The 27,802-nt window shown below is 43.9% G+C and overlaps 1 protein-coding gene across 3 annotated transcripts in view; it reads right to left on the bottom strand.

Moving 5' to 3' along the window:
* Positions 1-16,586: 16,586 nt before the first annotated feature.
* The window catches only part of PTCHD4 (patched domain containing 4), an 85,015-nt gene continuing 73,799 nt past the window's right edge, over positions 16,587-27,802 (bottom strand). For all 3 annotated transcript variants that reach the window (XM_072332785.1, XM_072332784.1, XM_072332783.1), the window contains exon 3: positions 16,587-26,011. In XM_072332785.1, the coding sequence (XP_072188886.1) occupies positions 24,378-26,011 (1,634 nt within the window). In that variant the 3' untranslated portion in view covers positions 16,587-24,377. The remainder of the gene's footprint in view (positions 26,012-27,802) is intronic.

Here is a 27,802-nt window from a genome sequence, read left to right as displayed (position 1 = left end):
GGGAGTATTTTACCTCTAGAACACTTCCAGAAACAGTGAGAGAGTACACAGGAAGGACTCACTACATAAAAAAATGATTTTCTTATTTTCTTTCCATAAATATCTGCTCTTACTTTGGGGAAGGTTATGTGGTTGGATGTAACTTTGTTGTAGGTCAGTGCTCCAGTCTCAGTTTCTTTTGGTTTTAGCAAGAACACACACAACAAGGAAGTTGCTTTTGTATGAGAAAAGACCCTTTTTGTATCTCTGCCTGAACTTTATTGGTTCTTGTGGCATTAGAGAAGGAAATGTGTTGGTTTAGGCCTGGTTTAATACAGCTCGCAGTACAGGGCTGGCTCCCTTTCTTACACAGACACACAAACATTGCCTGGTCCATAAGCAAAGAGAGGAAGGGGAGCTGGAGCTCTACCGGATTGTTTTTTGGCTAATTGTTTGCAGCTTAGAAAGATACTGCACAGTGAGTGGCCTTACTTCCATTCAGTAAAAGCAGGTGATATTTTCTTACAGATTTTGATGGATGCGATGGAAAAAGTCCAGTATTTGTTACCTTACAGTGGCAATCTCTTTGCATTGGAATGGCAGGACCATGAAAGTGTTTTTCATGTTCATGTGGATGGAAAATCAGAGCCTGGATTTTCGGGAGTTGGGGGATAAAGGAGAGACTGAGAGTTATAAATGTCATTTAACATTCTGGGCACGTTTCTTGTCTCAGCAAGTGAAAAATCTGCTATTTAATTCCATTAACATATGCAGCTAATGCTTCTCTCTGAAGTGGCCAAAAAAACATGGAAAAAGCCCACTGGCTGCTAATTCTGTGTTTCTAATTGATTGTGTCTGCTGAAATCGAGGTCTGGTGGAGCTTTTGCTTGGGATGCTGACAGAAAAACAGAAAAGTCAGTATTCGTATGTACGAATGTATGTAAATTATGTAGAAACCCACCCTTTGAATCTTAGAATAGAGTCAGAATCACAGAAATATAGAATCAGTCCTAAATTGGAAGGGACCCACACGGATTATTAAGCCCTGACCCAGGCTGCACACAGGGCCATCCAAAATACAAACCCAATGGTGAGAGCAGTGTCCAAATACTCCTTGAACCCCTTCAGGCTCAGCCCCGTGCCCACTGCGCTGGGGAACAGTATCTTGCCCCCTGTGTCCTCCTGTTTCATGTTGCACTAACAAAGAGCTGCTGCTCATCTGGACCAACATCAAGACTCCCAGATTGTGAAACTGCAAATTATTCACCAGAGATCTTCACCATTAAATCCAAGAGGTCCTGGTATCCGGATACTTAAATGCAAAATGGAGACCTACTCCTCCAGCTCCCGGTGGGCGCTCACTGTTTTTCCAGAGCAAAACATCTCCTTCCCATAAGATTCAATTGTATCTCATACATTTTTGGGAAGGACTTGATCAGGATGCATTGACATGGGATGCATCTTCACCGCTTCATTTCACAACAGTCCCCCAGAGAGAGAAGTTACTTGACAAACCTTTAATTAGAAAATCACTCTTTTATTTATCATAAAATATCACAAGCTTTTAAACCTTGGTTGGTTACAGAAAACATTTTTTTTTTTCTATGAACCTAATATAAAAGTTAAAATAAACAACAGCATTCATGGGAGTATCTTTCTCCTGCTCCTGTCTTCCCTTTTATTAAAAAAGCCTGCAGTTGTCAACCTTAGTTTCAAAACCACTGGTGTCTATTGCAGCCTTTTATGAACTGACGGGATGAAGGGGTTGCAGAGCTCCCTTTGCACGGGACGCTTTAACTGAAGGCGCGGTACTGACAGGGAGCTCCCATAGACCTGCACTGAGCATGCATCTACATGCCAGGCAACTTGAGGAAAGCCCCAGGTTTGTTTGCCATGTGTTTACAAAGCGGTTGCTTCCCTGGAAAGAAGTGTCTAAGCAATGAAATGAAAAAAAAAAATATGAATATTCAGTATCTACATTAGCTTACGTTCCTTGTTAAAGTTAGGAACAGTTCATCATTCTTATTGAGTTCATTGGATGGAGCCTAAAATCTGAGACTTTCTTTTGCATAGTGCATTTAATATTGTGGTTTTTTGCTCTCATGATGAGTGCCTAAGAAAAGCAGTTAAATAAATACACAGTCGTTACATAATGTCACAGTTTATTTAAAGCATTTCGGAGCTGAGATATGAAAAACGGTCTGGGTAGGTTACTCAGCAAACTGCACATGATTTGTTACTGCACCAAGTATTGCACTGTCTAATATGGACACTGTTAACCCGCCAGCTTTCAGGCTGTCTGGACACCCCTCTGTGGTTCTGCCCTCCCCTCAAGCTACCAGAGCCTTCACGGTCCTAGTTCTGAGCTTCAGTGGAAGTGCTGCTGATAGTGACCTGTTGTTGCCACCCCAAGGTCAGGATCAATCCTGGATGCTGCAGTGACGCAGCAGTTGCTGTAGGTCAATTCACTGCTGATCCCTCTGTATGCATCCATCCCTCTCCTGAGGTGCATTTGTGCTCAGGTTTCCCTCTGGGAAGGATTGCTGTGCAGTCACTGATGCTCATAAAGCTCTCTTCTCATTGCTAAGCTTCAGGCATGTCCCTCATGTGCCTGTAGCTCTCTCCTGCTCCCTCAGTGCAAACTTTCCCAGAAATCTGGCTGTACCCACTGTTCTTTCTGTTGGCTGTTGTCCTAAGAGGAGATCTACTCTGCAGAAATCCCTGCAGAGTCCTGGGGGATGCGCTCACCTCGCCTCACCTCTGCAGCACCGACATCTTGTGCCTGAGCTCCTCCCTTCCCCAGTGGCAGAAAGGTGCTTTGGGGACACGAGTCCTCTTCCCTGGCTTTTCCTTTTTTTTCTTTCCTTCTTTTCTTTTTACCGTCATTATGATACAGTGGATTGTATTGTACTACTTCTATTCCCTGTTGAGAACAGCCTAGGAAGGTGAGTTGATGCATAGTCCCCCTAATTCTGGGCAGGGGAATGTGATGGAGTCTTGGATTTTATTCCTTTTCTTGTGTTGAAAGTCTTAAAAGCAATTGCCTGTTACTTGTCAGTGCAGATCAAGGTCAGAGAGCATCCAACTGCAGAAGCCAGAGGGGCTGTTCAGCTCAAATGTGTGGAAAAACCCAACTTTAACTCCTCCTCTTCAGGAAACTGCCACCTTGAAATTGCATGTGAGTTCCTAACTGTGAATTGCTGAAGCAGGAATTTGCCTGAGCTAGGAAAACTGAACTGAGTATGAGATTCCATCAAGAAAATAGGTTTATTTACTTATTTATTTATTGCTAATTTATCAGAATCAAAAGAGCCCACTTTGTGCATGCAGGAGATCAGGCTAAACATATGGAGGCATTTCAAGCTCTTCCATCTGTTTCAAGATGCTGAACAATTCATGACTAAAAGCACTGAAAACTCAAAAGAGAAAAAAAAAGAGGAAGACGAGTCTTTCATATTACAATACTTTATGTTAACAAGACTGAAGTTTGGGCTTGAAACATTAAATTGAACAGTTTTGAGTTGAGAATGTAACAATGTGTAATAAATGCAGCATAGACTCTCTTCATATTTTGAAATTCAGAAGATCAAGGAAACTTCAAAATGAAACAGATCTGGAATTGTTTTCCCATTTGTCCTGAACACACCATTAGTAACTGAAGGGGTGCTGGGCAAGCATAGACCACATGTCATGGAATCACAGCATGGTTGGGTTGGAAGGGACCCCAAGGACCATGAAGCTCCAACCCCCCACCACAGGGCAGGGCCACCAACCTCCACACTGAATACCAGCCCAGGCTGCCCAGGGCCCCATCCAACCTGGCCCTGAACACCTCCAGGGATGGACGGGGCATCCACAGCCTCTCTGGGCAGCTGTTCAGCACCTCACCACTCTCATGGTAAAGAACTTTCCCCTGACATCCAACCTCAGTCTGCCCTCCTTCAACTCCAAACCATTTCCCCTTGTCCTGCTGTTATCTACCCTGCTAAAGAGTGGAAGTATCAGTAAACATGAGACTGATGGAGGTAACATTCTCAGGAGGCTGGTGTTAGCATTTGTCCCCAATGCATTCTGCTCCATCCATCTCCCCCCACCTAACAGTGTGTGGGCAGTGACACTGCAGCCTGGTAACACCAACCATGAGGGAAGCAGGACTGCCCACTGCTGTGCCCCATGTCCACAGCACGACTTGCTGCCGTGACCTCATGATAAAACTAGTCGTGTGCACCAGAAAGGACTGAGGTCTGAAAAGCTGCCAGGGAACTGCTCCTCTTAATGCAGGACTCGAGCAGGGGATATCTGTACGCTGTGGTGATGCTCATTGCACTGAGTGTGCACAGACTCACCAGCTGCATTCAGCACACTCATAGCACACTGCCCTTGTGAAAGTACAGGTACACTGTCTTCCTAAAGCAGCGGGCATTCCAGTGCTCACTGGTAATAAAAAATGCTTGAGCATGCAGAAAACTACGGGCTTCTCCTGTACAGCATGAATCGCACTCGGCTTGGGTGGCACACGGCATGTCACACTTTGCAGTGCATGTGCTGAGAGCACAGAGCCCTTTGCTGACTCACTCTGCCAGTGCCCACCCTTGTGGTTCATGAACTAAACCTGGGTCAGGAATGGGTAGGACCCACCATTTAATGCCAAACAGCCGTTTAAATATACATAGATATAAAACAAATGAATCATTTATTTACACTTTGCAATAAAACATGAGGCTGCTCATCCATTATTTATCCCCGTGGTGGAAAATCAAGGATTGGGATGCAGCATTTCGCTGAGGCTTTTCTTGCTTGTGCTGTGCATCGCTGTGCTGAAACAGAATCCCCAGCGCCCTTCCTCCCTTAAATCTTGATCCTGAGCAATCAGCAGAACTGCTGCACAGATGGGGAACACATGGTGCTCCCTGCCTGTGTTCTCAGCAGAGCGCGAATGGGCTCCCACTCCCATACCTGTGCTATCTCTCATTGCTTTCCCCCCCTTTCTTTCTTTCTGTTCCCGGTTTTCTGTTGAGGATAGTCTAATTCCACTTCTCAGTAGAGAGAACTTAAGAAGGCGGGCTGAATAAACTTAATATGGGGCCTGAGTTGATAAAATGATTTCCAAGTAGATCTGTTAACTCATGTTTTGTAGTTATCACACAGAATGGTGTGGGAGATTTCATGGGCAGCTCTCATTACTTCTTTTGCATCACTCCACGTGCCTTTACCCATCTGCCTTCTCTGGGGCTGTTGCTGCTGCAGTGCAGCCTTTCACTGCTGATTGCATTGAGGCAGTGGAACCCAAAAGCTCTGCTGTGCTTCTGGTGGTAACACTGGTCGTGGTTCAGCACCAAACCATTTGGAGTCTTTGGAAAAAGAGGTTTTGCCAATACTTGCTTTACTGACAAATCAGCACGAAAAGTTGAATTACTGTTTTTATTTACCATTAAGTAATTCTTATTTATGAGTTTATTCTTAAATCCCAGAAAAACTGCATTTAGAAATCCTTGATTTTTCTGGTTTTCAGATGGGTTGGTGTATTTCAGTCATACAATCATAGAATCATGGAATAGCTCAGATTGGAAAAGATGTTCAGGATCATCAAGTCCAACCCCAACCCAACCATCCTGCCCTCACTAACAGCCCTCCGCTCAATCACGGCCCTGAGCACCACATCCAAAGGGTTGTTAAACACAGCAGGGATGGTGACTCAACCACCTCCCTGGGCAGCCCATCCCAGTGCTTAACAGCCCTTTCTGTGCACAAGTTCTTCCTGATATCCAACCTAAACCTCCCCTGGCACAACTTGAGGCCATTTCCCCTCATCCTGTCACCTGGCAGCAGTGAGAAGAGCCCAGCCCCCTCTGTTGTAAGCACCCTTCAGGTATTTGAAGGTTTAATATTTCAATCTCAAAATACTTTTTTCACTTCGTTGAACTGAAGTTTCAGTTTGTGCCTCTGGGATGTTAGGCTGTTCCCCCGACATAATACAGTGCCTTTTGGACACTACAGTTTGAGCCACCTGACTGGCTCTAGGCTGGGCTACATCCTCTGTGATGGCAAAGTCACTGCCCTGGGATCCCACGTTCCTGACCCCTTTCTCAGAGGCCATTATGGACACACCTTATCAGTACCCTGGTACGGTACCAAAGCTGCTGTATTGAGGACAGCCTTGTCTCAGACTTAGGCAGGCTGTTGTTTCTTCACTTACCACTATGCAAAAGTGTTCATGCAGAAACCAACACCGAGCAACGTGCAAACACAGAGATGTTCCCAATGAGACGCACGCAAACATCTTTCAGAGAGACATAATGTCTCAGGGGACAAAATCATTCAGTGTGTCTGCATGGCACAACTCCATACTGCAAATGTCCACTTACTCAGCTGCTATCTGCCCTCCTGTTCTGCTGCTATCTACTGTATTTCTCTCACCTCCTCAACACACTCCTCTCTGTTATCTGGCATTTCACACCTTATCTCTTTGGCTACATCAAAGCCTTGCATTTCCAGGGCTGCCAGTCCATAATTTTTAGAGCTACTCGGTTCATATAAAAGAACTTAAAAAGAAGTTTATATTATGCTCAGACCCAAAGCCTCAGATCTGGCTCTTCAAACACTCAAGAAATCTTTCCTTCTTATATTTCAATTGATTTTGAAGAAATTGATGGTATGTGGACATCACAGCCATCGGAGCAATACACCGTGCTACATTTCCTCTCTGCCATTCCTATCAACTCTGTGGATGCATTTATGGTGCGGGCAGATTTCTCACATCCCTGCAGACTGCACAGTCCCCTCATTTCTCCAAGGTGCCAGTTACAAAGCGGATTGTGCTGGAGATGCTTCTAGAAATACATTCTTAACAGTGGCTGTGGATTTGATGCTCTCATCTGCCCGCTCAGTCTAATTAAACATTGGCTTCTGTTCTGCTCATCACAGAATCATAGAATGACTGAGGTTGAAAGGGACCTTACAGATCATCTAGTTCCAACCCCCTGCCATTCCTTTTCTCTGCTTAAATTGTGTTGACTTTGAAGTTGCATGGGAAAACGTTTTCTGTTGCCCTGTCTTCACTCAGCTAAAAGTTACACAAGGACTTGACAGTCTTTGTTCTGCTCTTACTTATGTAGTTCTCATCTCTGGTTACCAAACATTGAGATCCAGGTGCTCTCAAAGTACGAGAAGTCACAGGTACATACTGTATGAGGGCACAGTCCACCATCTAATCCTGAACTCCAGTGACTGAAATCAAACCCCTGGGTCCAGATTATCCCCACTGAGGAATGACCTAAATGACAGTCTGGCTGTGGTTTGTTTATCTGATAAGCAACTGTAATGTTAAAGTGAAAGCCAAAGATTGTGCCTGCATGTTGAATGCAGTAATCAGAGAGACCTCAGAGACCTGGGACGTGCTGGGGCAGTGTGGAGCACCACAGAACCAAGGGAGGAGAGCACCTGAGTACTGGAAAGTGCTGGCCAGAAGGGATGCTCTCCTTTGGCTCACTAGGGAAGGGTTATCAGAAAGAGAATTCAGTTCCTTCTAGTCTGTGCATGGCCCTTCCCCATGCTCCACTTACTTGCGTTCCTGAGCATTTCTCAAATTAATTTCATTCTCAGCACTTAAACAGTGATATTGGCAGGATTAAATTCTTATGGGGAATTATCTTCCAGGTTAGAGACTGACAGGATGGGATGGCTGCTCACACAATGGGGTCAGCACGGGCAGGGCTGTCCATCAGGTGATGGCTCTGCTGTGACTGCCCAGATCTCGGGAGCAGGACACAGCTGAATCATTGAAGGAGTTGTCAGAATTCAAAGAAGCCTCTTCTGGGTGCTTCATCCACACCAGTGATAAAAACTATACCTCATGCCATTAAAAATGAATGTATATTTAAAAGAGTTATGCATTTTTAACTGCCTTTGCATCCCTTTTCTTTCTACAACACACTCTTCAAAAATGATGAGACGTACTTGCTCTATTTTGGTTTGATTTCTAGGCAAGCCCACGTTTTCTGAACTCTCCCATTAATGGTAGGATGGGCAAATTCACACGCATCCAAGGATTTTGAAGTCTTTGATTCAACCTCCCTTATGGGGTTCAAAAACACGAGCTCTGAAAAACTGACCCCCGAAGGATGGGGAGCTCCAGTAATGAGGGGATCTCACAGGTGTGTGCACAGCCAGGCTGGTCATGGACTGCAAGGAGATAAAATACTCAGCTATGAGACTCCTTACAGCACCTAAGCAGAGAGCCTTGGTGGGAGCTAGGCACCATCTTTAGTCATCTCCTCAAAAAATTGGCTTTATTTCCTCAGTCCTGTGAGTGTTGGCCACCTTGGGTCATTAACGGAGGCTGCTTTTACTTTTGTCAGTGTTTCAGTGGGTTTTCTGTTACACTGGGTCTCCTATTCTAGTTCAGTCCTTTACAGCAAGTCAACACAGAGTCCCATTTCCAGGAAGCAGCTGCCAAGAGACTGCATGTTCAGTTTCATGAGTGGGAGATCCATCACAATGCAGGGCCTTAGGAGGGCTGTTCCTCTGGAGATTCCTCAGCACAACTAGAAATAGCAACGGGACTAATTAAGAACACGAATGTGGAGTCACACTGAGCAGATGAGCTATTAATAGCAGAACAGTCAAGATGACACGGAAAAACTGTACAGCTCACATGTTTGCTGTGAAATGTCCCAGTGGGGATCTAAAAAGAGAAGGGCTGCTTCTGTTTGCCTATCAGAGTGCGAGTCAAAGGTTTGTGAAGTGAGAAAAGAATAACATACAAATGTACACAACAGCCAAGCTGCCAGTTGTTACCAATTATATTCTCTAAGGGCTTTCATTATGCCAGAAGAAGTGATGAAGTCATCCTCATTTGTATTCCATTCACATAGACGTTGACTTGGGGAAGGGTTTTGATGTTACAGAGCATCATACACAGAAGCAGATACCTTTTCATTTAGAAAGAGCTGTCGTCTCTGTGGCTGAATGAGAAGAGGAAATTTGTGCCGTTGTAACGGCCTTTAATGATCACAGTCATAAATTCTGACTCACAGTGATAACCAAAGCGCTGCCGATAGGAAAGGATTTTAATGAAAGACTAATTATTTGGCCTGATGGCTTCAGTGTAGTACATCCAAGAGGCAACTCTGACCTGAACTGCCTGTAAATATCAAATCTTGAATTCAGCTTCATTCAGAGCTCTCAGAGGCTTCTTTCCAATGACCTCAAAGTCAAGGACAGCGCTGTGGCTGAGCCTGTCCATGACTAGCAATGCCATGCATGGTAGGAGATGAACTGGAATTCCATCTTTCTTACCCTCAGCCTCATTGTGTAAGTGATCCTGTAGGATCCGCCTCAGGGAAAAAGGAAAGAAAAAGAACGCTGAGGCACTAAGATGGAGAACACATCTCACCTCCTGGGCTGGGGAGCAGGAGCAACTCCTGTACCCATCCCAAGCCTGGGATGCTATCAGAAGGAGAAATGCCCGTGTGGGAAGGGGTGACCTCACTGTTTTGGAGTGTTTGAAGATCACTTCCCTGTAGAGCAGGGAAGTATGGATAGGAGGAAGATACTGGGAAAGGAGACATCTGAAAATAAGCAAGAGGATGGCTGCAATGGGAGCACAGTGTCTGCGCAGAAATGCTGTGGTCTGAAACCAAGGAGAAGCAGGGGCTCAGCGTGAGCCAGAGCAGCTTCCTCCTCCTGCTTCCCACTGCTCAGCAGGCAGCACCTTTGCTCTCCTTGCACATGAGAGAGGAGGACACCGGAGAAATACCTGATCATTTTTCATTTCTCCTGCCATCAGAAATGAGGACACCCTCTAAAATGTGGATAACTGCCAGGAAGGAGAAGAAATAAGCCGAAGCTCTAAAAATAGATCTACTCCTCTCAGTTTCTATTAATCTTCTAATTGGCCGGTCACGGGCATTATGTGTGTAAGAAGGGAGTGAGATTTCCCCTTCCTTTTGCACTGCAGTTACTAATGCTCTGTAGTCTGGGAACTCCTTCAGTGTCATTCCCCTTAAGGACATACCCTGGAAGATGGCTCGGGCTGCTACCTGGCAGCCATTTGGGGACACATTTGTGGAGACATCTTTGAAACAAAAGGCTGCATAACTTTGAAAATCTACTCTGAAAATGCTGAAGCCTGGGACAGTGTTCCAGAATGGGAGCCTTGTGTCAGACCAGTAGCACATTACGTAGAGCAGCGCTAAGAAAGCAGAAGCTTAGCAGCATGTTTTAGGGATTTCCCCAAATCTACTTCTGCAGAGCACTCCTTTTCACATACACGTATTTTTTCCTCAAGTATTATAGCTTTAGGCCAACGCAAGATTGCTTCCCATGATCTGGTAGTCTGGAAAAACTGAGCAAGACAGGTAAAATCTGAGCTGGTCCACACACAGGCACACACACACACTCAGGAGATTGGATTTTGTCAGCCATTGAGAACAGTCTGTACAGTACAGCAGAACAGGGGCAGACGCATGAGCCATAACTCCCCGCTATGTGGATGGAAGGAATAGCTGAGGTATATGGTCGATCAGAAGCCATAAGCTTCAAATTTGAAGCATTAATTTCTCAGTCATTACCTCTGACATGATTTCCTGGGCAAGAAATCCCCTTAGATATGAATTATCAAGACTACCTGAGAACCGGGAGGCCCAGGTTCCGGTATCACATAAGCTGACAGTAGGGCTCTCCGGTAAATACTGATTTGCTCTATTTCCTCACGTTTATCATCTGCACCCACAAATGTTTACTCTTTTAGAAAGAAGCCCAGAAGAAACAGCAGGATGTTTATGATATGCTTGGCTATGTTTCATTTCTAGCTTTGTAGTTTTTTCCCCTCGACCAAGAACAAAGCAAATCCCATTTGCAACTGGTCTTTATTACTGCCTTAGGGGGAATTAAGTTTCCAGCTACTTGCAGTTCAATAAACTCCTCAAATCCTGTGTGAACAAAATGAACAAAGCCCATAAGCGCATGGCACAGACACCAGTGAGATGTGAGCCTCTGTCTGAAAGATATGAGCAAAACGGGGAATATTGATGCTTGTAAAGCCGTGCTGGGTTAAAGACACCGGTGTCAGCCATAGAGGATCAGCACAAAGATATTGGTTTTGCTCTCTAAATGGAATGGTTATAGTGGCTGAAGTTACTCCTATGGTATCTTGGCCTGATTCCTGAGCAGGAGTTAAACTCCAGCATAGCTCCATGCTGACACAGTGTGGAATCATGCTGCCAAACCCACCTTGCCATCTCCTCACTGCAGCACTGCTCAGTGCAGAAATACTTATTCCCCATCAGACGATGAGTTTGTACAGACTTTGAATTCAGTAAACACATTCTCTGTGCACTGTAGCAAAGCCTATCTATACTGTGCTTATATGAGTAGTCAGTGATGTTTCTTCTGCTTTATGCACCATTTTGGTTACTTCCAGCTTTTACAAACCAGCTAAACTGATAAAGAGAAAAACAGTATCTGAGGACCTTGGCATCAAGATCTCCTGGTCTGGAGCTTTGAGAGCTCCTAAGGGCTCCAGAAGGTCCCTGAGAGGGACTGCAGGAGTTAACACACAACCCCAGCAGTAAGTGGCTCCAGCTGCAATGCAGTGAGGCTGAGCTCCTCTGGTTGCTCCTCCTGCTGAAGGGGACTGAAGGCATTCCACACTGCACTGTGGTGAAGTTCTTAAAATGCCACGGGATTAGAAATGGAAGAGCAATACCATGAAGAACATGCAGCCTCGCTTCTTTCCTTCCAGCCCCTTGGTACCCTGCTTCCCAGTTATCCCAGACAGCACAAAGTCTGGGGAATGAAACTTAATGGGTCGTAATGTGTACCTTGAACTCGATATTTTTGAGTTCCTCTGCCAGGAATCAGCTGGATTTCTCATCTCCTCAGCCAAAGAGTAGAAGATTGCTGTGGTTCTGAGTGCATTTATTTGCAGAAAGCATGGTGGAAACCTACTATCAGCTCAACTGGCCTAGTGTATAACAGCCAGCATAGAGATGATCTTCTTGTCTATCACTCAAAGCTAAAAAGTGTTATGGGACTCCAATTTAATGTGACAAAATATCATCATAGACATGAAATTCTAAAGCCATCACTCAATGATTATAATTAGCCCACGGCAAACTCCTCTGAATACTGAAAGGACTATAAAAGGTGAAAATTCCCTTAATTAGCAGAGATGCAGTTAAATGTACCAGTCTGACTCACGGCTGAAAGTCTCCAATTAACCTGGCCCAGATTGAGATGATTAGGGCAGCTCTGATTGTGCAAAAGAAATAAAACCAGTGTGGCATTAAGTCTTGTATTTTTCCATCCCTGCTCCTACTCCGCAGAGTTGCATTCTGGCACATCTCCTGTGAGCACAGCATTTCCTGACCTGCTGCAGGAAATCAGACCCAAATCTAGCAAACCCTGATGACACCTTGGAAATGATTTCACATATTGAGAATGATTCGTGCAACAGATTTCTACCTGGATTTCATGCAGTCCTGTTCAAGCCGTCCAGTTCTGTAGCTGGTAAAGCGACCAACCTGACTAACGAGAGCAGGAAACTACAGCCTTTCATATGGTGGCAGTTTGTCAAAGCATCTCACACTGTTCTTCTGATCATTGCATCACTGAGGCTGAAAAGCTGCTTCACGTGGACTGATCATACATCTAAGATATGCAGTGAGCACATCTCATGGCTTGATGAAGAGAAGACCACAGCAGCCTCTTTGCATCCAGGCTGCGGGCGAACCGCCCTGCCCTGTTGGCACTGTACAACACCCAAGTGCTGCAATGTGTGGGAGTCGTGGATTAAACTGGTTTGAATAACAATAACGCAGATAAAAGGGATGACAGAGAGTTTGGGCACTTCTGCTTCTCAGAGATGTTTGGTTTGCAGCCCTAGAACTGAGGTAAGTCTGCACAAGCTGCAACTGTGTCCCTGCAACACATCTCAGGAAAGAGCACTGTGTTATTCATTTAAATACTAGATTGAGAAACAGCCTTAATCAGAACAGCAGCATTCCCAAGCAAAACCACAGAATTACAGAAATGCAGCTGGGGTTGGAGGGGACCTTAAAGATCATCCACTCCCAACCTCCTGACAGGGGCTGGGTGTCCCCAGCTCAGGCTGCCCAGGGTCCATCTGTGGCTCTGAATGCCTCAGGTGATGGGGAACCCACAGCTCTGGGCAGTGCCAGCACCTCACCGCCCTGAGTAGATGATTTCTTCCTAACATCTAATATTATTCACCTCTCTCTTAATTTTAAACCATCCCCCCTTGTCCTTTGACAACCAGACTGTAAAAAGTCACTCCCCCCTCCTGCTTATGAGCTCCCTCATTACTGAAGGGCCGCAGTGAGGTCTCATTCAGCCTTCCCTTCCCCAGGCTGAACACCCCCAGCTCCCTCAGCCTTTCTCCATAGAGAGCTGCTCCAGCCCTCTCAGCATCCTCCTGGCCCTCCCCTGGTCCCACTCCCACAGCTCCACATCCCTCCTGTGCTGGGGGCCCCAGGCCTGGACGCAGCACTGTCAGCCTTACAAAGGGTACAGCACTGGGGACAGTCCCCTCCCTGCCCACACTACCCCTCTGCTGATGCAGGTCAGGATACCAATGGCCTTTAGGGATGCGAAGGCTTATTGCTGGATTGTGTCCAGCTTCTTGTCCTTCAGGAGCCCTAAGTCGTTCTCTGCAGCAATGTAAATTACAGCCAAGAATCCAAAAGGGTTAATGAATGAGATGAGCAGAGTAAAACACTTTCCATGTTTTTTCCTTTTGCTAATAGCCATCCACACAGCCACAGTCGGCTGGGAGGTACAGGGCAGGTCAGTGCAGATGATACTGCACTTTAGAGCTACCACTGGTGTTTTTGAAATGATCTTCAAGAGATGCCAAGCCCTTCTGCTTCACCTTTCACACACACACAGATATTTTTGCAAGATGCCATGAGCTCCTAGAAATTAAAAAGAAATCACAGAGTCCAAGAATAATCTGCTACAGAAGACTAGAACATGGACTGGGACACGTCCATCACTGCTGAGTGGAAGTGCCAGTACAGGCTAGAACTGGAAAACCTCAATATCCCCAGCTCAGCGACTTCATCACAGAAGAGAAGGCTGCGAGGTGAGCTAAGAGCAGCCTGTCAGTATCCAAAGGGGAACTGCAGGGAAGAAGGGGACAGACTCCTCAGCAGGGTCTGGCAGAACAAGGGAAAATGGCTTCAAGTTCAAAGAGGGGAGATTTAGGTTGGCTACAATGAAAAAATCTTTTACGGTGAGGGTGGTGAGGCACTGGACAGGTTCCCTAACGTTGTGGTTTTTGCCCCTGTCCCTGGAGACAGACAAGGTGAGGCTGGATCTCCTGGTTTCATGGGAAGCTGCAGCTCCTGGGCCAACAGCAGCTCTGCTGCATTGCATTGGATGTTGTGAACACACAGTCGCAAGGAAGGTGGTGTGAATAGCCCTGAGACCATAAAGGAAGATTATTTCTCTTTGTTTCACCTTCAGAGATGTCCAATAAAATAAGAAGAATGGAGAAATGGAGAACATTGTGTAGCTTAGATCAAAGCACTTAAATAAAAACAGAAAATGGAAAGAATGTCTCACAGCAATGCTACTAAATGAGTTGGTTAAACCGTGATACAGCACACAGAAGTCAGAGAGCAAAACTTGAGGACACGGTCGTCAGTAGGTAGGCAGGTGAGCTGCATTTGCTGTAATACTGTGCAGGAGGATGACATCAGATGGGACTCTTGACTGTGCAACTAGTAATTCATGACTTCTTGCAATTAGGAGGAACCTCAGTGTAATATTTCTAGCGTGTGTTTCTTTTGCTCAGTATTATCCAGGGTTCTACAGCATTTGATGACCCCAGGACCCGAAAGTCAGCACTTCACCTCAGGAAATGGGAACTTGCTGCTTTGCTTTCAGCACAGTGAGTGACACCGCAGCAGCAGAGGCAGTTCTCCAGCAGTGCCACTCTTTGATGCCTCCTGGGACCACTGGGCTGGAAGAGTTACCTGGGGAAATGGCAATTGAATGGGAAAGAAGTGCCCATAGCAGGAGGGGTGGAAATTGTTATCTTTAAGATTCCTTCCAACCCAAGCCATTCTGAGTACCTGCAGAAAGCAGCCTGATGAGGAGGGGCAGGTCTGTGTTCTGGGTCATGAGCCCTCTCCAACTATTACTACCCATTATTATCAAAACAAGAGAAGTGACAGCAAAGGGGCAGGGGCAGATGGACAGCATTGATCACCACAGGGTCAGGTTCCCTAGGCTTCCCAGGGCTGATCAGAGGAAAACTGAGAAGGCAGTGCCCCAGTGCTGCCTTTAATGATAAAGAGGCCGAATACTCCAGAGTAGTGGAAGGGAGAAGTGAAGGCTCAGAGAGAACTTGTTGAGAAAGGAGATGTTGGCATGAGCAGCTGGGAATGGAGGAACTGGGTCATGTCCTATGGAGGCAATTACCTATTCAGCTCTGGGAAACATCCGAATGGCTTCAGGGCAGCTGTAAATAGCTTATCTGCCATGGTGTGTGAGGGCCCATATGCCAGCTCAGGGCTGCCAATCCCAACACCCACACTTCCCAGTCTCTAGGATGCCCAGTGCTCCTTGTGAGGTTTCAATTGCTGGCTCTGCCCATGCTCTAATCCTACAAAAACCACCCTGTGCATTTAAGACTAAATGTGAGGAAAGAGGTTTCTTGACAAACAGGTCCTGTGATGTGAATTAATACTGAATATCTTCCCATTAAAGAAAGGGAAAATTCTAATATTAAAGAGGAATATATTTTATTGAAGAATTCAATAAATTCTTTCAAAGACATAAGTATTTGGTATAGAGTATCAAGCTCAGTAAAAGTCTGTTATACAAATATGCTCATGGTATAATCTTGAAAAATATTAACAGTTTTCATCAACAAGGGAGCTTTATGAGGGAGGAAAAAACAATATTGACTCACGGTGTTTATTCGTAGCATAGTAAAGTTGCCCACACCTGAGAAATTTCAGTAATTAAACACCTAATGCCAAATTCATACAAGGAAAGGTTAAGCAAATTCTATAACTTAAATGGAGATGGAAAAGCAGATCACCATGGGCTTAAAGGAAGAACAAACATTACATTTAATTAGAGTGTAAATGGACATAAATAACATTTATGAAATGCCCTTCATCTGCCCCTGCAGCTCTTGCCTAACTCAGTCCACTTGGCTTCCCTCGCCCTGCAGTGACACCTGGCTGCTCACAACCACTGACCTGCCATGTTCTGTCCATCCAGCTCCCATCCCAGAGCCCCCATCACCTGGTAAAGAAGCCCTTCCCCAGGCACAGCCAACACTCAAACTGACCCATCATCTGAGAAGGCTTTGTCAGCATCTTCTCTGCAGTTACTATGACCACATAATGCAGAACACACCATAATGGATGTGTTCTGCACAGATATCCACCACCCACCCTGGGCTGCTCACCAGGAGCTGCTGCTGGATGCCCACATGGCCTCCTGATAAAGGCCGCCTGCAGTGCCCACTTCTGGCCCTAACAGCCAGGAGGGGAGGATTTGCTGTCCGTTCTGAGTGTGTCTGAGCTTGGGCGGATGTATTCCACTATTTCCCTTTGGTGTGGCTGGACCCTTCCCCAGCAGGTTGGTTGGACCCTTCCCCAGCAGGTTGGTTGGACCCTTCCCCAGCAGGTTGGCTGCAGAAATCTCAGGGAAAGACTCATGTCCTGAAAAGATACTGTTTGTCGTTGGACTCTTACGCACTCGTGGTGCCTGTGTCACTATTGAGCTCAATATTTTAGGGCACAGCTTTTTAAAAGCTTTTTATTTCTTAGGGAACAACATAGTTACACTGAACCACTTGACCGATGTGGAAGAAATACCCTTTTAAGAGGAGAATATCTCTGTCCTCAGCCTGTAAAAGGCTTGTATGAATGTCCTTATAGATCCTGATGACTTTACTGAAGCCAGAGGGGCTATTCCCAGTGTTTCTGGCTTGGCAGAAAGATCTGCTTTTGCAGGAATGGGTACCCAGTCTGTCTGTACAGAGCTGTCGTCCACCCTGTGCAGCCCAAGGGCTTGTACAGTATAACTCTCTGCTTCTGTCCCATTCATGTCACCACTTCCGTTTAGTTGAATTAAAAAGCAACAGGTGCTGCCATGACAAGTTCTACACTGGGCACAAAGCCAGGCTTTCTTTTTACTGGCAAAGCTGGTTTCAGCTCCATCAAGCAGTTCCTCTCTGATCTGTAATAGAGGCTCATCCGGCACTTCTCCAGAACATCACTTGAAAGAAATAATGAATGACATTAAATGAAACTTTCATTATTTTTTTTTAACATCATAAAATACCGTATTCTCATTCCGAGTCAAATACCTTCCTATTTTTTCCAAGGAAAGTGCTCAGCACGGCTTTGTTCCTGCCTGTCTTTTATGACTGTAACAAATCACTAAAATGTCCCTGAGTTGTCTCACATCAGGGAAACTGAAACCCTGAAAAATAGATGTTCTTGGCATAGTCTTCCTATATATTGTGAAACTGCTGCTGTAATTGTAGGATTTAGTAAGTTATGGAAGAAAGGCCTTTTCTTTTAAGGCCTCTTTTTCTACTCGGCTCATATTTAAATTGAAGCAGAGATAAGAGCATCCTTATTTAGCTCGGTACTTAAACACATGCTCAACTCCAAAAATGACCCAGTCCACGAGACTTAAGAATGTGATTAAATGAAACCATTTATCTGAGTGCTCCGCCAGATTAAGATCTCCAGAAATAAAACTCCAGTGTTGTATAGGCAGCATCCTGCTCTAAAGCTATAGCTTTGCTATCGCACCGAGCATTGGCAGGGGGTGCCTCTTGGACCCTGGTGGAGGCTGGCATGTCAGTGTCTGCCAATGTCAATGCTATTGGACTGTCCTATGATCTGAAAAATAGGTAACTGCAAACAGGCAGTCTGGTGGCAGTGGGCTGTGGGACATGGCAGCAATATCCATTGACTGAATCTAAATTATTTCATGATCTGTTCTGAGGTGGCTCATTGACACAGAAATGATGCTCTTGGTCCTTCCCCAAGGAACCCAGTGCAATAGCCCCATGCAGAGTCTGGGCTGGGAAGCAGGCATACAGCAATGGGCTGCCACACTGCCTTCTCCTGGAATTATCCTTCTCCAGCAGAAGCTGTGCTAATGCCTTCAGGAATTTAGTCCATAAATGGGGCAGAATCGGATGTGTGCCGAGGAGAACCGTGCAGCTGGTACAGCACAAGTGCTGGCACTGCAGGTAATGGTGACACCGTTATCAATCTGTGTTGGAAGCACTGCCTGCAGTACCCAGCAGGCTGATGCACTGGGGCTGAAGTTAAGCAGTATACTGTTGAAGTACCATTAATTTTTTCTAGTAGGGCTGTATCAGCATTTGCACTAGAAAGACTTGCTTCCAGAGCCTTCTATAATTCAACTTGGAAAATGTGCTCTGAACAGAAACTTGGCACAAAATGCTCCTAGCAGGGACAGTATTTCCTTTTTCAGGGCATGAACAAATATCCATTTAGTTCTGTTTCTGAGACAGAACCAAAGTAAATCTAGGCCTTTTAAGAAAAAGGAGTGCTGAAAAAAAATATGCCTACAGTAAAAGAATACAAGGAGTAGAAGTTTATGAGATAAAAAGTGCAGAAAAATGAAAAATTAAGCTTAAATATTTTCTGAGCTTTCTTATAGACAACGTTCTGTTTCAAGAATGTTTTGAGCTATTTGGGTACCATTATCAACTAACCTGCTCTGTACCCAGCCCTGTACCAAAACCTTTGATGCATCCAAGCATCCTCCAGTTATTTCAATAGGGTTGCGTGCTATGAGTTTATAAAAATAATAAAAATTAAAAAGAAAAATTGTGAAGAGGTTAAGAGTGTACACAGATGATTAAAGTACAAAGTAAGTTGAGCTGCAAAGGGAAGATAGCCTGAGGGAGCAAGGAGGAGAAACTTTACTTTCCTTAATGAGGAAGCATGAGGAAAATGAGAGCAGTGTGAGTGTGTTGGTATGGCTGAGGGGAGGCAGAAAGCAAGGAACGATGGAGTTCAAACTGCCACCTTCCTTTTTTTCAGCAGGATTTTGCTGCTGGTCTGGGCAGGGAGATCAGATCCCTGTGTTTAGTCTGAAAACAACAGCCCACATCAACCCATGGTTAAGGAGCAACATTACACAGTGCCATAGATGAGCATCCAAGTACCACAGTGGATCCTTTGTTTGTAAGCAGTGAAGGAGGTAGAAAGAAGAAAGCCTTGTGGATTAAGAGGGATATCTCTCCAAAATCTTACTTCTACCTGACTAGTATGGTCAGAAGTTGCACTTCTCCAGTGCCAGGCAATTGGGATGATGTGTGGGGCTATGGCATGAGAAGTGAGGATCTCTTGTAGAACACCACTGAAACTCTGAATTTCCTTCCCAAGGGTGTGTGAAACCCAAGATGGGATCCCTTCCTTGCTCCAAGAGGAAAACAGGTTATGGAGCAACCCATGCTGAGGTGGGCAATTTTCACTCGCTTGGTTTGTGACATTCTTTTATGTAAGACTAAGATGCAAAGAAGCATTCTGGGTGATGGATGAGCTTCTTTCCTTATACAGTCTCCATTCCTGCTTAAATGACTCCTTGCTTGAGTAAGATGGTACTGACTGAGAATCAAAACCCTGTCTATTGCTTGATTACTTCGTCCTCCATACAAGTTGTCCCACTTAGTTTCCATTTCTCTTTAATCTGGAAATTTCCATCATAGCACATACTTCTGAGACAGCCCGAACATCATCCAGTATTTGGAGCCTTTGTGGAGGATACGCTGCCCCTTCGTGAAGTACCCCTTCTCCCCAACATCAACACATCATTTGTTCACTCCTTGCTTAACTTTGCTTTCTCTTAGTGTTTCCCAGGACATCTAATGAGAACTTGAGGTACTCAAATACCTACTGCTGCAATGAAAAAGAATTTATTAAAGTTTATAATTGCAAAAAAAATAATAATCAAGGAGACTTAGCATGGTGCTTCCATAAAGACAATAAGCCAAGCTGTTGTCATAGTGAAATATGGAATAACTCCATCACAATAAATCTTAATTAAGCTAGAGTCACTATTCAGTGTGACTTAATTAAGAACAGAGCAGTGAGAGCCTTTGGGGGAAAAAGAGAACACTGATGATACAATTATTTTCCTTCACATTTCTTCTTTCCCCCCAATCCTTCCATCTCACTGCAGAAAAATTCAAACCTAAAGTTTCTTAAATTAGCTCAGAAAGATATTAGCATGGCAAGTTAGGAATCTTCTCAAATAAAAAGCTGAGAGTGACAGTCTAGAAGACAGTATCTTTAAATTATACATGCAAGGTGCCATGCATATATACCTATCCTGATTGTAAAAATATGTTGCTTTTTTAGGCAGTAAATTTATGAAACTTCCTTGAAGTTGGACACCCCTGGACTACAGAGGTGAAGCCCTCACTCTTACAAAAGAGACAGAGGAGTAAATTAGTTGCAGTTAGAACTACTTGCATGGAAAAGAGTAATGGAAAAAATTACACAGGACACCTCCACTTCAGCTTCCTGAATGCAGCATGCAACAGTGGCTGTACAGTATAGGCAGATATATTCCACAAGCATATCAACAATGGAGAGGTCCATTTGTTGTGGTTTCATTTCTTACTGGCTATAAAGCATGCAAAGCCAAATATATTGTGGCAATAAATCTGTTGACTTCAGCAGAGTTGTCTCAACAATGAATTTAGACAATATCAAGGGAATGAAATCAAACCAAGTAGGAAAATGCACGCAGGGTCCTTACCAGCTTATTTAGACTGTGTCTAGAAACAGACATTAATGGAATATGTGCAATATCCCAGGGGACCTACTGTAACTGGTAAGAAGTTTATAACGAAGATTCAATACCTAGCTTGGATCAGAGTGTCAGCCTGTTCGGGTATGTGCAGCTCCAGTGCTATGTGGGTGCAGAAGAGGATAGAAATTATCCAAAAACATTGAAAGAAGAATAAAAAGAATGGGAAGACATTAATCAGTATGGTCTCTCTGCCCCAAAACTGTTCCCATATGACTGAGTTACAGAAGAAAATGATCTCTTTTTTTCTCTTGAGAAGTTTTTCTGGGTCCATAGAGACTGATATATCTGCAGAAGTAGCAGTTGCAATGTTCTTTCCCGCAAAAGGACTGATAAATAAAGTAACAAAATGGCATCAGTGAAAGGTCTGGTTTGTTCTGCACTCCACTCCTGCATTACCTTCAGAATCAAAGCCTCCTTTTTAAAGAGTGTATTCTGCATATTTTGTGTCTGCTGTATACAAGTGCTACTGCGCAAGCCTGATATTGAGACCACCACATCTGAGCATGCCCTCAGCATCTGACATCTGATTCCTTGGCTCACCAGACTCTACCAGGGGAATTCCAGCAGCAAATTTATAAGCTCTGTTCTGCATAAAGGCCTCATATCCAGTCACAGGCTTCGAGCTGAGTTACACCAGGGAATTATCCTTAAAATAGACGCTTGGGAGGCAAGACTGTGAGGTCTTTTTCTGTTCTTTTTCACTTGGTATTTGAACACTTTAAGTGGGGTTAATCTCACCGAACTTGGATGAGCTGGCATTGCTGATGCGCCTGAACTAAACACCCTGAGCTTCCTTTATCACCAATGGGTAGAAACCGGCATTTTAGGTGTGATTCATGCACAGCTGTAAAATGGGTCAGAGCTGCCTGTCTCTCTATTACGACCACAAAAGAAACTCAGATAAAAATATCATCTTCATTGTCAGCATCCGAAGTTAGATGAGATGAATCCCTGCTTTGATGGCTTTGGAAAATGCTACTTCCTTCAATACAATACATGACAGAGATCCTCGGGATACATCCGTGTGGTACCAGAAAAGGCCATTGTGATGCATGGGGCAGGTGAGAAAAAGAACATCTCCACAAGTGATACCAGAGCTCACAGTTGTGCTACAATTGTCAGGTTTTGGATGGATAGTGGAGGAAACCTTAGAAGAGCTACAGAAAACTTGACATTCAGAACCTGAAAAGGACGGATATTGCACAATGTCTTTGAGATGCAGATCAAAGTCAGTAAATACTTCCCAACAAGGGACACGTGTGAGCCATACCTCAACATTAAAACATCCCCTGCTCCTAAATCTACTGACCTATCTAGATCTTAGTTTTGCAGCTGACTCTTTCAATGTCTTGCGTCAAAGCAATAGCCTTGACCTAGTTACACCTGAAGTTTAGATCTGGATTCAAACTTAGGAAGTTTTGCCAGTCTAGAAAACGTATCTTTCTCTAAAACTTGTTGCACACAAAAAGTCCCTTGAACAATCTAGAACTTTGACCACTCTTATAACACAGAGGTCATTTTTTTGGCAAATGATAATGGCAAAATACAGAAAGGACATAGAAGAGGAAAAACTGCATATCTTAGAAACAGCTGATGAGCATTACATCTGCAATGGCTTTTTGTGCTGCAGGTGAATTTCCTCTGGCTCTCCCCAACCACGAAACAGTAGAAAGAGGTGGGAGATGTCACAGAACAAAGAATCAACTTGCAGAGAGCTTTTTAGTGAACGATATGTACAAACCCTCATCAGCAGACTCTGCAACTCAGTGGACCATCCACAAACAAACACGTGTACACATTGTGGAAGACGAATAGCTTCCTTTAAATGTACCCACAGGTAATACAAAGTAGACATAAACACTCCATATAGTGATATCTTTACATAGTGTCCTCACGGATACTATATAATTAGGAAGACGCCGCTCATGTAGGTGATGCTGTACTATATTCCAGAGAGTAGAAAGCAAGCCCTTTTAAAATACTGGAAGGGAAGATGGACATGGCAAGCTCCAGTGGAGGACTGGGCCAAGAGCAAACTGAAATGGCTAGATTAGTTTTCATCCCTTCTCTTGGGTTACTAAACTGTATAGCTTACAAAGCAGAGAAAGTCATTCATAATTCTTTACAGTACAGTTTCCATCGTCATGTAGTAACCGAGAATTTACCACATTCTTTTGTGAGATTTCTACTGCCAGAACAAAGCTTTGTATTGCAGACAATCAGCGCTCGAATATTTAGGAATAATAGTAAAGACATTCCTCCCTCCCCTCCCCTTCCCTTGTGGGACTGATCTATCTTTTTGCAACTGGGAGTTTCTTCAGTCCCATGCAAACCCTAAAAGGTTTTTTGTAATCGTTGTTATTTGTTGATTTAATGTAGCAAATGTTTGACTGACATTTTGCTCAAGGAAGGGGAAAATCCCACTTCCTGCAGCACATTGCAGGGATCATCAAACATACCCCTTTGTCTGTTGGACCAAATACATAATAATAGTACTGTGCGGGTGCTCCAGAGCTGACTCAGCTGTAACACAATCACATTATGTCTGTGATATGCAATCCATCATTACATTTAAAGCACCAGCTTGATTAATATTCAATAGTATTTCATGTCGACACTGATAAATGAGGATTCAGAAGTGTTACACTGCAGGAACCGCAAGCATTGCTGCAGTGGTAATGGCCTGGGTTGGTTTCGTGGCATCTGTTAATTCAAGGGGAATTTTGCAATTCAGAAATGCCGGAGTGTAGGTATGGAGATAGCTACCAGCTGTGGCCTTGTGGGATAAATGTCATCTGTCACTTTTAAAGAGACTATACGTTACATTTCCAAATGACCTATTGCAATTTCTTCTCCTATATGAACAGGGTTTCTCTCCCTTGGCAGTACAGCTTTGCCATCTAAATTCACATTAACTGTAGCTGTGGTGCTATAGATACACACGGCATACTGAAATTGGGAAGTACTTTGGCTTAGGCTGATTCAAACACCTACTTCCCAAGTGCATAGGTTTTATCTTAAACAACTTGCTCAAGAAAACAAGGAAAAATACCACGGCATTTTTAGGTTTTGTTCCCATTTCTCGCTTGAAATGCTTTCTGTTTTGCTTTGTTTTGTTCCGTTCTGTTTTGCTCTGGCCAATTATATCAAATTATTCTCTTTTTCCCTACTGTTTACTTAAGTTTAATTTTTTTTTCCACCTTTGCTTCAGCCTTAAATATGACAGACCAAGTAATTCCCATTAGTGCTACAGTTTGATATTCAGGAACATTTAATGGCCAATAAACTCTTCCCTGGTGGAGAATGAGAATTCAAAGGAAATATCTGTGGTTGTTTTCACTTTCATTATTCTTTGTTAAAAAAAGTTTGCACCTTGATGTGTCATGAATACCCCTTCTTGATCTTCTTTGCCTTGTCAGACCTGGCCAGCACAAGCAGCTGAGATCTTTGCTCTATTTTCCCTGCATCTCTGTGCAACGCTTTTTTAAAAAGAGAAAATATTATCTTATTTATTATTTTTTTTTTTTTTCCTTTTTCTGAGCCTTTCAGACTGCTGTCACGTGATCAGGATTCTCCTGAATCTCTATGCATTCGATCTCTTCTCGTTCCTTCCTTTTGGCTCGTTTCTTTTTTTTGTGGTGCTTTTTGGAAGGTGGGAAAAAGGTTAGAAAGACGGGCAAAATAACAAAACAGTGCAGAAGTGTGCAACTGCCGGCAAGCAGCAAGCATTTGAACAGTGTGAAGGTCAAGTTTGAAGGCACAAAGAGAAGGGGGACCAACCCAATAAGAAAAGAAGAAACGTTCTGCAAAATGGCTGTCCCATGCTCTTGGAGGGAGTTCTTTATACATTGAGTTCGGGTGTGCTCAGTAGCTAGTACAAATGTATAAAGCAGGGGTGCACAGTGATCTATGGCAAAATTCAAGGTGTAGATAAGGCACAGTATAGAAATGCAATCCATGTCTACATTCCACAAGGTCATCAAGCCAAGGACGCCCAGCTCTATTGAGGTGACGCTGAGAATTAACCAGAAATTTCCCAGAGGATGGATAACCAGGAAAAAAGTCAGTATTAACACCAGCAGGATGCCAAAACCAGAAATCAGGACAGGCATAGTTACTGATAAACCATAGTGGTCCATGAAAACAAAGGTGGGATTGAACACTATGAACTTGATGCTCTGTATAAGGGAGAGTGGTCTCAGTTTCTCCAGTAATTCCACTGCCTCCCTCTGTGTGTTTTCACTAGTCCTGGCCACTAGGTACAAGCGAGAAGCTATTATGTTGTTCTCATCTCCAGCTTTAGAGAATATGATGTCATTTTTGAAGTGCTGGAATTCTGGCTTTTTTAAAAAGGAGCTCTGGAGGATACTGATAAAGTCGCTTTTGTTAGTTGCACTGATGTTACCCACTCGAAGGAACTGGTAATACTGCTCAATCCAGGACACTGTGTTGAACCCTTGGCTCAGTGTTTTTAGGTCTTCTTGCACAGTGCCATTCCAGTACTCCAGAGGTTCATAAATATAGAATCCTATCACCGGGCTGTAGTTGCTGAAGTACTTTTGCTGAATGAGGGCGTAGGAGACGCTTGGAGACTCACTGGCAAGCAGGTTAATGATGTTGGCTCCATCATTAATCTGTAAGCACCCCATAAAGGAGAAAGAGGCATAGATGAGATACAGTATCACCACAAAAGGCTTGACATAGATGTTGGTAATCCACTCATTGTAATGCTCTCGGAGGAAATGCTGGATAAAGTGATGCTGGTACGGGTTGGTCTCATGATGAGAAGAATGCTGATGGCCATCATTCATCATGGTCTGAAACCACACAGGCTTTCGGTCCAGGTATTCTGCTGAAGGGATTTTACAGCAGAAGATGCTGTGGTAACGGTTCTGCTCCAACTGGCCAGCAAAGACCAGGCAGGAGCCAAAGAATGAGAAGATATAGAAGTAGTTCAACAGGATGGAGACACACATGTTCTGGCAAAAGACTTTTACAGCTTCAATGTTAGTGAAAGGGCTTGCGCCCATGCCAAAAGCTATGAAATACAAGGAGCTTGTCATTGTATAGGACACCATGACATCTGAGTAGGCATCAGCCACTCTGTCCTTGAATGGAAGATTCTCTCTTGTTCGACGCCATCCTGAAAGAAGTTCAAATACTCCTTTGGTTCCATGACCTGAAATGAGAAAACAAAGCATATACATATGCACAGATAAAAGAGATCCCACATTTTCATCCTCCAGAAGTAAATAAATAAATAAATAAAAAGATTTTATGAAACTCCCTATGCTTATCGTCCCTGCAATGAAATGGTGAAATATCATCTCAAAGACACTCAGTGATCTTAATGGACAGTCCTCAAGCACCTATATAGGACAAAGGTAAACATTACATTGAGTTTGGAATCATCGAATGGCTTGGGTGGGAAGGGACTGCAAGGATTTCCAGGTTACAGCCCCCTGCTGCAGGCAGGGTTGCCAAACGCTAGATCAAGCACCAGATCAGGCTGCCCAGAGCCCCATCCAACCTGGCCTTGAACACCTCCAGGGATGGAGCATCCACAATTTCTCTGGGCTACCTGTCTGGCACATTACCACCCTCTCAATAGAAAATTTTCCTCAGACGTTTAATCTAAATCTTCCTTCCTTCAGTTTAAAACCATTATTTCCTCTTGACATGTTACTATCTACTGCTGGTTTTCCAGGTTTCCCAGGCTGCAAACATACACTGCTAGCTCATGTTCAGTTTTTCATCCTCCACTACACCTAAGTCCTTCTCAGCAGGGCTGCTCTTGAGCAGCTCTTGTCCCAGTTTGCATATATACTTGGGATTACTCCAACCCAAGTGCAAAACCTTATGCTTTGCTTTGTTGAACTTCATGAGATTCACAGGAGCCCACCTTTTGAGTTTATCAAGATCCCTCTGGATGGCATCCCTTCACCGGTCTGTAGTTTCCTGGATCCTCCTCCCTCCCTTTTTTATGAATGGACTCTTTGTCAAAATTCTTTGGGGGTTGGAGCTTCATGATCCTTGAGGTCCCTTCCAACCTGGGCCATTCTGTGATTCTGTGTGATTCTGTGAGGCATCCTACTATAATTTTCAGTGTTTAAGGAATTCATTTTGAAACATTTATTAATGCAAATAACAACATTTAATTCCAGAAATGGTGTTATTTGTGAAAAAAAATAAAATAAAATAGGTGTGACCAAGAAAGAGACACATTGATTACTAATGTTTGACAAAGGAAAAGATATTCTGCCATTAAGGGCAAATAACCAGAATGATCTGTAGGATGGTTCTCCACATGTCTGAAATTGGCACTTCTCATGCAAGAAACCACACTGTGAAAAGTGTTCACATGTAGAAAAGTTGTCATGTTGGTAATGATGTTGAGTGTGGGATTGACCAGATCCTCGGTTCACATGAATGGACATGGTCTGGAGTCTGGTCTGTGAAACTAAAGTTTGGTGTTTTCTTTTTATGATTATATCACCCTTTCTGTCCCTCCTCTCTCATCAGGTTCTGGTAAGAAGGAAATTTCTTAGCTCATGTCAGTGGGCATTCAAGAAGCAGCCCGAGTCAAACAGTGCTCCAAAGGTTCTTATTTTGTGTTGAGTCCTAAGAGCTATTTTTAGGAGTAAGGCTTTTTACTAGAAGTGGAGGCTAAGAATGCATTTACCGTCATCTTACTCATCGTAGCCACAGTCCAGGAATTCTACAGCAATTAAACTTAGGGACAGAATAGTAAATTTGAAAGTAAGCTTACTGGAAATGTTCAACTTGTTAAAAATATTCATTACACACGCATACAAATTCATAGGTAGTATATGTGGAATACATACGTATAATAAAATATACATACTGCATACATATTCTTCTGTTATACACGCACAACAAAGCATATTATGCTTACATATAGTATGCATATATTGTACCTATACTATGCATTACATGTATATTCTCCTAG

The sequence above is a fragment of the Excalfactoria chinensis genome, chromosome 3, assembly GCF_039878825.1.
Source record: "Excalfactoria chinensis isolate bCotChi1 chromosome 3, bCotChi1.hap2, whole genome shotgun sequence".
Classification (NCBI taxonomy): domain Eukaryota; kingdom Metazoa; phylum Chordata; class Aves; order Galliformes; family Phasianidae; genus Excalfactoria; species Excalfactoria chinensis.
This window is presented reverse-complemented; position numbering and strand designations above follow the sequence as displayed.